The sequence below is a fragment of the Nematolebias whitei genome, chromosome 3 (assembly GCF_014905685.2).
Source record: "Nematolebias whitei isolate Nwh7 chromosome 3, NemWhi1, whole genome shotgun sequence".
NCBI lineage: Eukaryota > Metazoa > Chordata > Actinopteri > Cyprinodontiformes > Rivulidae > Nematolebias > Nematolebias whitei.
In genome coordinates, this window is record NC_056500.1 from 51,681,584 (window position 1) to 51,690,366 (window position 8,783).

Below are 8,783 nucleotides of genomic sequence, written 5' to 3' on the forward strand. Positions count from 1 at the left end.
TACAATAATCCACACTTTTAATCCAGGTTACAATAATCCACACTTTTTATCCAGGTTACAATAATCTACACTTTTAATCCAGGTTACAGTAATCCACACTTTTAATCCAGGTTACAGTAATCCACACTTTAAATCAAGGTTACAATAATCCACACTTTTAATCCAGGTTACAATATTCCACACTTTTAATCCAGGTTACAATAATCCACGCTTTTAATCAAGGTTACAATAATCCACACTTTTAATCCAGGTTATAATATTCCACACTTATAATCCAGGTTACACTCTTCCCTCAAGGACACATTTTACAAAGTAGCTACATATTTTGCAGGTATAAAGATACATTTGTATATAATTTTGTGTACATTTATTTTTTTTAAGCTATTTGACTAACTTTTATTTTTTATTATTCAATATTTTACTAACAGAATAGTCAAATAGCAACCTGTTTTTGTGTGAATTGCTATGTCAGTCAAATGTTCAATTTTGGAATAAAGGGGTGGACATTAAAAAGTGTTTTTTTTTTTTTTGCTGATCCATCGATTAATCGAAAATAACTGGCCGATTAATCGGTTATTGAAATGAACGTTAGTTGCAGCCCTATCATCAATACATGTCTCTTTGGGGGTGGGTCCTCGTGACTCAATGAGAGTACCGCATTGGTTGGTTCATTGTAGCTGACTGCTGGTCACATGACCTCAGAGAGGGATTATGGGTAAAATTTAAATTCATTGTTGATCATTTCAGTTAGCTGTCTAGCATTGTTCTTTTAATGATTAGTCTGTTCTTCTTAGCCTAGTTTATGTTCATTATGTGTTAGTTTGTGTTAGTCCATTCAGTAGAGTAACCTTAAGTCATGAAGACCTGTGGGGTTCACTTTGTCTGTGTTGAAAAGAAAAATAAAGTGTGAAACGCCATCTGGTGGCTGATTCTTGATCTACAAAAAGAGCTGTACATTTCTCTGTGACTGTGTGCTGTCTCGCATGTTACAACGTGAACACCTGTGGCTTATATACAAGTGTGGCTTATACATGTACTAAAAAAATATTTTTATTTAGTTTGTGCGGCTTATATTTGGGTGCACTCTATAGACCAGCAATTACAGTATGCTAACTTTTATTTTTTTAATCTTGTAGCTTCGAGCAAACGCTTTGATCAAGCGTGGGAGTATGTACATGCAGCAGCAGCAGCCTCTGCTCTCGACACAAGACTTCAACATGGCAGCAGAGATTGATACACACAACCCTGACGTGTATCACCACAGGGGTCAGGTAGGAAACACAGCAGAGTGGTTTCTCTTACAGTAGTCCCTAGTTTTTTGCTGGGGTTATGTTCCTAACATGCCTGACATGTAAGTGAAAAACTGCAAAGTAAGGACGTTAAATTTATTTTAGTATATATATATATATATATATATATGCTTTATAAACCCTTCCCTTACTCTTTGTTCTAAACAATGGCGTAAACTAAACGCTCTAAAAGAGCACCGCATGACACCTCCGCTCTCTGCCACCTGCCGGAACTCGCTGCCACGCCCACTTCTCTGCTCCATTCACACTCATGCTCATCACCTTTGTCATTCCCAAGCTCCCTCCTTCTGTGTAAATAAGCAATTTAAATGTATATACTGTAATAGTTTAAATAAACAATCCGTGCCGCATGAGCAGCATTGTTTCTTTTAAATAATCAAGCATGACCGGAACTGAGATTTTAGTCCCCCTCAGTGAACGGCCAGGCCACTGGGAAATGTCCCGGTGCTCCCAATGGCCAGTCCGTCCCGCTGCAGCAGATGCTAAATCATTTAAAATAACTTGTATTAAATAATTTTAGCATCTGTGCTGGCTTTTATTTTATTTTTTTGTACGCTGCACTTCTTAAGCGCTCACCAGTGTGCAGACTGTCTTATCGCCTTGTGTCTGACGTAATCTAGTATTTTTGTTCCTGCTCAGTTCCTGACCCACTTTCTGACACAGATTTCTCCCATTTGCCTCACCAAGATGGAATATTCTGTCCATTGGTTATCTGGACCTCAATGTCTGCTCTGCCTTCAGACCACCAATTCCAGCTTAAACCTTCTGAGAAGTTTTGCTTTTTCTGCCTCTTTGTGAATTATCCACGCCTGTATTTCTGATCCCGGACTCTAGGAGTTGAGCTCTCAGAACCAAGCTCCACATTCTATAGTGTGTTTGATGGACTTTTGCTCACATATCACGTGATCCGTCCAAACCTCCTTTCCCTCTGACGTCATTGCAGCTTTGGCTTCTCCACCCGTGATCGAGCGCTACAGAGTCACAGCTGACTTTCTCCTCCTGATAAAACTTTAAATAAAAATTTTTATTCAGACCTATTTCCAGGTCCCCATCAGGCTCTGTAATGAATTCCGAGAGGGACACGGAAATGGAAATGGGAGAATGGTGGCGCAGAGGTTAGAGAGGTGGGCCTGTGATCCGAAGATCGCCGGTTCACGCCCCAGCCCCGACAACATCAAAATTGTGGGTGGGGTAGGTGAAACACCCACACTTGCCCCCACCCTCATTCGCCCCACTCTGGGCCCATGAGCAAGGCCCTTAACCCCCACCATGTGCTCCCTAAACAGGTCTCTCTTGAAAATGAGTTCTCGTGGCTCAATGAGACTAACCTGTATAAATAAAGGCTAAATGGGGAAAAAAAAAAAAAATAGGAGTTACCAAAAATATTTAAAGTCTTATCACGAGGAGAAATGAAGTTCTAGAATTGCGCCGCTCAAGGTGGCTGCATGTTGGAGCAGCTTTGTTACTTTCATTCTGAGATTTTGCTTTTGGAAACTTTAATTCCTCTTTTTCTGGATGTAAATCACAGTTTTTGGATGATTGTTTCCTCTGGTATCGGATGCTGTGCAGCTGGAAGGATTTTTACTGAAACTTTTTTAGTTTTGGACATTTGTTATGATGCGTAACTACGGCAACAAGGCAGTTTTCTACAACCAGCAGCAGCTGATCAACATCTCAAAAGCTCAAATAATATCTCAACTACAGCCCCAAATCTCAAATGAGTTGAAAAGGATGTTCTGTGGACGCATTCTCATCTACCTGCCAGCTGTGCTCAAGTGCCTGACCACTGAGATCCTGGAACTAGCAGGAAACACGACTCATGACAGTAGAAGGACAGGATCGTCCCTCGGCACCTACGGTTGGCTGTCCACAGCAACGAGGAGCTCGACAGACTGCTGGGAGGAGTGGCCATCGCTCTGGGAGGAGTTCTGCCCGGCATTCGGGCGGTCCTACAGCCCGGGGGAACTGAGAGGCCAGCCGAGTCTGGGTGGACGGATCAGACGGCATCTGCAGCCAGTTTCTTAGGATCCACTGTGGGATAGATCTTTACAAGAGATCCTTCCTGTCTACAACCATCAGTATCTATAACATCTCAATGAAATGAGGATAACGAGTTACTACAACAAATAATTTCCCTCTGGGATTAATAAAGTATATTTGAATTGAATTGAATTGAAAGTCAACTGTGACTCTGTAGCGCTCGATCACAGGTGGAGAAGCCGAAGCTGCAATGTCGTCATAAGGAAAGTAGGTTTGGATGGATCACGTGATATGTGAGTGAAAGTCCAATAAACACACCAGAAAGTGGAGCTTGGTTCTGAGAGCTCAACTCCTAGAGCCCGGGGTCTGAGTTTGTGGTCAGAAATACAGGTGTGGGGGTTCAGGGCCTAGGGGGTTGCCGTGGGCGGTGCTGGCGCTGTGCTCTCCCTGGGGTTGTTTGGACCCCCTGAGCTTGGCTCTTGGGTGCCATGGTTGGCCCGCTGGCCAGGGTGGCTGCCGGGGCCTGGCGGGCGGTCGGCTGGGGGTGCGTGCTTGGTTGTTGGCGGTGTGTGGGGGTGGTCGGTGGCGTGTCCTCTTCATGGTGGGGGGGTGTCCTGTCGGCGGGGTATGGCCTGGGCCGGGTCTGGGGTATTGGCTCTTCTCCGCTCTAGAATGAATGGGTTTACCTCCTGGGTTTGGGCATGGGCTGCCCCCTGTAGAGGGCGGGTACATGTCTTGGACCTGGGGGGTATAGAGTGCGTATCGGGAATAAGAATGAAATGTATCGTTATTGTATGTCTTTGAGTGAGTGAATGTGAGATTGAGGTTGGGATTGTGTGATTGTGTCTGTGTATGAATGGGTATTTGTTAGGCCGAGACTCGGACTGCCCCCTCTTTGATACAATTGGGGGTGCTTGGCATCGCGCCCCTATCGCGCGGCCCCCTGGTGGGGTGTGCCCTTGCCTGCCGGCGCGCTTGGGGCCCTTGGTATCGGGGGCTGGGCGCTTGGGCGTGTGTCGGCTCGGCCTGGTGTCTGCCTGGTGGGGCTCGGGTCCTCTGGCCCTGTCGGGCCTTGGCCTGGGTGGTGTGAGTCCTCGGTGCCCGGGCCTCGGTGCCTGGACCTGGACCTACATCGGTGCGGCGGGTGCCGACGGAGGCCTATGAGTTTGTCGCTGTTGGCCCCGGGGGGTCACTGTATGTGGTTGCTGGTGGGGATCTTCTGGTTCTCCCCTGTGGTCCGTTCTGGGGGGTGGGTGAGTGGTTCGTCCTGTGTGGGTGGCTCTGGGGGCTCCGCGGTCGGGGTCCCTCCTGGGGTCTTGGGCTCTGGTCCCCCCTTTTTCGTCTGCCTCTGGTCTTGGGGGTCGGGTCTCTGCTGCTTCACAGTTACTAATAAATGTTCTATTAGAGAAGCCTTATACACTTATGCATGCTCACAACCACACACAAATAGAAGCAGGGATGCTTATGTAGGCTTTAAATGTAGATATATAGATATGTATGAGAGTGTATATTCATGTGTATGTATGTATGTATGTATATAGGCGTAGGTATGGGTATATATATTTATGGAAACTTACTGTAAAGCCATGAATATTTTAAGTTCTTTATACATATGTATTTTGTTGCTGTGTTTTGTCATGTTATTTGCAGGTGAACAGACAGTGGCCGGGTGTTTTGACATGTGCTCTCTTTGTGTATATTTCTTATATTTTGGAGTCTTTCTTTGTCTTTTCTTTCTTTCTATTCTATTAAAAAAAAAATAATAATAATAAAAAAAAAAAACCCAACAACACCTACACTAGATAGTCACTATAATAAATATTTCATAATAATGGTGTGGAGAGGATGGCTGTAAGGGGAGAAGGGAGGCCATCACAAAAAAAATAAAATAAAAATACAGGTGTGAGTCAGCCCTATTCACACGGGATTAGTTTTGCCTAAGGACCACGTGTAATTAATAAATTACTCCCCAACGTGTGCTTTTATGTGGCGCATTCACACAGGATAACCAAAGCCAGAGATTTAGCTGAAATTTACTGACATCTTCCTGATATGATGTTAACGAGCTGCGTTGTCACGACTGGGCCAGTTCATCTAAAGTGGGGGCCGAGCCGGTCTCAGGCTTTGATGTGGTTTTACAAATCATCACAAAGAAAACTAGATATAAAATTTATGTTCATCTACTTGAGGAGGCAGGTCCAACCAGCCGGTTTAAGAGGTAAAAAAAGTCAGGTTAAGCTCAGATATACAGCTATCACCGGCTGTGCGCGTGAGTGGCCGCTGACCCGCCGGTTGAAATGGGCTTGCTATCTGTCCAGGGTGTCCCCCGCCTCTCGCACAATGATGGTTGGACATGGGCACCAGCGACTCCCGCTACCTGAAAAGGAAGAAGTGGGTAAATGGATGGATGGATGCATGGGTCATTTGATCACGCGTGTCTCTGCACCTCCTGTCATCTGTGTTGAAGGAAGTAGCAGCATAAAAGCCGAAGTGAAAAGGAAAAATACGGTATTTAACGACCGACTGGTTTAAGAGGTAAAGATGGACAGCTGTCACCGGCTGTGCACGTGAACGGACGCGTGGCTGCTGATCCCTCGGTTGAAATGGACTTGCGACCTGTCCAGGGTGTCCCCCATGTCTCGCACAGTGATGGCTGGACATGGACACCAGTGACTCCCGTTACCCGAAAAGGAAAAAGCTGATAAATATAATGGGTGGAAGCATGGGTCAGTTGATCACGCACACATCTCTGCACCTCTTGTCATCTGCGATGAAGGAAGTAGCAGCATAAAAGTTGAAGCGAAAAAGAAAAATACATAAAAAATAAATAAATAAAGCCGAAGCGAGCAGCGCATTAATTGAAAATAGCCTTGTTCTATATTTTTCCAAATTATTTTGCTTAAACAAAAACGCCTCATGTTTCAGATTCGGCCTATTTCTGTCCAAATCACAGAGATGCCTATTCGCATTGGATTAGTATTATCACAGGACCTCGGAGTTCAGCAAAATATAGTAGGTAATTTGCAGGGGAATTTTCACTTTACAAATTACTGACATGGCCGATTCGCACGGGATTAACAACACAGACAATCTCCGTAATTATTACAAATAGCATGTGGTCCCTAGGTAAAACTAATCCCGTGTAAGTAGAGCTATTCAGACGTAAAAAAAATAAGCTAAACTTCTCAGAGGGTTTTAGCTGGAATCAGTGGTCTGAAGGCAGAGCAGACATCGAGGTCCAGAAATCCAGTGGGCAGAAGAATCCATCTTGGAGGCAAAGGGGAGGAATCCGTGGCCTGAAGTGGGTCAGGAACAGAGCAGGAACAAAAACGCTGGACACTGGGGAGCACTGAAGAAGCGCAACACACAATAAAAATAAGTGTGACGCACAGTTGCTAAATCATTTAAAATAATTTATTTTAAATAAACTATTCATTCTGCTCGTGTGACTCATCCATCAGTTAGTCAGTTGTGTGTCATGTCCAATCTCACTTTGAAAAACGGCGAAAGAACGACTCCGCAAAATTTGAACTGTGAAGTAGCAAGGGACAACTGTATTCCTGTTCCTTTTTTGTGTCTCTCAATTTGTTTTTAGTCCCGAGAAAGCCTTAAGATCTTACGATTATCAAAGTTACACATTGCCTGTCTTGAAGCCTACCACACATGAAGTTTATGAGTAGTGTTTTAATTATTGTGATAAAAATGTGTATTGATAACTTCACACTACAGTAGTCCCTCTCTACTTCGCGGTTCATTTATTGCAGACTCTCTCTATCACGGTTTTTCAAAATAAGATTGGACATGACACACAATTGGCTGATTGATGGAAGAGCCGCACAATTGGCATGGAATTTTTATTTAAAATAAATTATTTTTAATTATTTGTCACCTGATGCATCTTTGTGCATCCCATACTGCAGGATAAGCTTCTTGCTGCAGCTGATCAACTGTTCTCCGTGCAGAGCGGAGAAGTGGGCGTGGCCAAGAATGCTTGCAGGTGGCAAAGAGCAGACGAGGCAGGGACCTGAAATCATGATATTCTTTGCTCATTTAGAGCGTTTAGAGTTTAGAAACGTTAGTTTGGGAAGTGTTAAAAGTGCCTATATATATATATATATATATATATATATATATACATACATATATTTAAATATACCACTAGGGGTGTAACTGTACACGTGGGTGTATTGAACCGTTTCATTACAGCATGTTAGGTTCGGTCCATGTGTTTACCGTTTCAGTTATTTTTTCACTCATTAAATTTTATTAACGAGAGATTATGCGCCACAGAACTAAAGTTCCTAAGCGTGTTTCAGCACGGCGCTATAGTCTTACAGCACACATAACATTAGCAGCCTAGCATCTCGTTGCGGTTTCTTGTTGGGGAATATTATGGCTTTCTTGTTAAAAGACAAGTGAACAAATCCAAAGCTGTGTGTCGACGTTGTTTCACGGAGATTGGATTCAAATTCAATTCAAATTCAAAAATGCTTCATTAATCCCAAAGGGAAATTATTTTTTGTTGTAACTCGTTATCCTCATTTCATAAAGAGTTGTTATAGATACTGATGGCTGTATGCAGTAAGGATCTCTTGTAAAGGTCCATCCCACAGTGGATCCTAAGAAACTGGCTACAGATGCCGTCCGATTTATCCACCCAGATTCGGCTGACCTCTCAGTTCCCCTGGACTGTAGGACCGCTTGAATGCTGGGCTGAACTCCTCCCAGAGCGATGGGCCACTCCTCCCAGCAGTCTGCCGAGCTCCTCATAGCTGCGGACAGCCAATTGTAGGTGCTGAGGGACGATCCTGTCCTTCCGCTGTCATGACCCATGTTTCCTGTTAGTTCCAAGATCTCAGTGGTCAGGCACTCGAGCACAGCTGGCAGGTAGATGAGAATGCGTCCACATAACATCCTTTTCAACTCATTTGAGAGTTGGGGCCATAGTTGAGATATTATTTGAGCTTTTGAGACGTTAATCAGCTGCTGTTGATTGTAGAAAACTGCATGTTGCCATGGTTACGCATCATAACAAATGTCTAAAACTAAAAAAGTTTCAGTAAAAATCCTTCCAGCTGCACAGCATCTGATACCTGAGGAAACAATCATCCAAAAAATATGATTTACATCCAGAAAAGGAGGAACTAAAGTTTCCAAAAGCAAAATTTCAGAATGAAAGTAACAGAGCTGCTCCAACATGCAGCCACCTGGAGCGGTGCAATTCTAGAACAATTCTAGGATCTGCAGCAGCAACACGTCCAACTTGTTAACAACTTGAAACGACATCATCCGAACATGAACGTCTCTTCTAGCAGCTTGTTGCAAAGACCGATAACAGCAGCATTTAAACAACTTTTATCAGGTAATTCAGATCGGTCCAGATCAATAACACAAGTTGCAGGAGTTTTTAAAACTCTGGATCTACATTTATGTTGTTGATGCGCCAACTTTAAAGTTATTGAGCTCCACTACGACATCCCATCACATCAACAC

The 8,783-nt window shown here is 43.9% G+C and overlaps 1 protein-coding gene across 1 annotated transcript in view; it reads left to right on the forward strand.

Moving 5' to 3' along the window:
• Positions 1-8,783, forward strand: part of tomm70a (translocase of outer mitochondrial membrane 70 homolog A (S. cerevisiae)) — a 129,998-nt gene that overhangs the window by 61,937 nt on the left and 59,278 nt on the right. The window contains exon 7 of the mRNA XM_037698319.1: positions 1,137-1,271. Within this exon, the coding sequence (XP_037554247.1) occupies positions 1,137-1,271 (135 nt within the window). The remainder of the gene's footprint in view (positions 1-1,136; positions 1,272-8,783) is intronic.